At 42.6% G+C, this 331-nt stretch overlaps 1 protein-coding gene across 1 annotated transcript in view; it reads left to right on the forward strand.

Annotated features, from left to right (window-relative positions):
- Window positions 1–331, forward strand: part of fnta (farnesyltransferase, CAAX box, alpha) — a 5,117-nt gene that overhangs the window by 534 nt on the left and 4,252 nt on the right. The window contains exon 2 of the mRNA XM_035669562.1: window positions 25–110. Within this exon, the coding sequence (XP_035525455.1) occupies window positions 25–110 (86 nt within the window). The remainder of the gene's footprint in view (window positions 1–24; window positions 111–331) is intronic.

The following is a 331-nucleotide window of genomic DNA, read 5'->3' on the forward strand; positions in this document are numbered from 1 at the left end:
TCTCTGTGTGTGTGTGTGTTTCAGGGACAGAAAGGAGTGGGCTGATCTGGAGCCTGTTCCTCAGGACGATGGACCAAATCCTGTAGTGAAGATCGCCTACTCTGAAAAGTGTAAGACCAAAGTCCCACAGACTGAGAGAGAGTGAGCAGCAAACACCTGCAGAGCCCCAAACTAAAGCTTTTAACGTGATATCATAACTCCACGCAGTGCCACACATGTTACACTCATTCAGAAGTAGTTTAAAAGTAACATTGAGGAGGATCTATTGGCAGAAATGGAACATAATAATCATAGGTGTGTTTTCATTAATGTATAATCACCTGAATAGATA

Source organism: Morone saxatilis, unplaced genomic scaffold, assembly GCF_004916995.1.
Source record: "Morone saxatilis isolate NCDOM2014 unplaced genomic scaffold, NCSU_SB_2.0 Contig22, whole genome shotgun sequence".
In the NCBI taxonomy this organism is placed as follows: Eukaryota; Metazoa; Chordata; class Actinopteri; family Moronidae; genus Morone; species Morone saxatilis.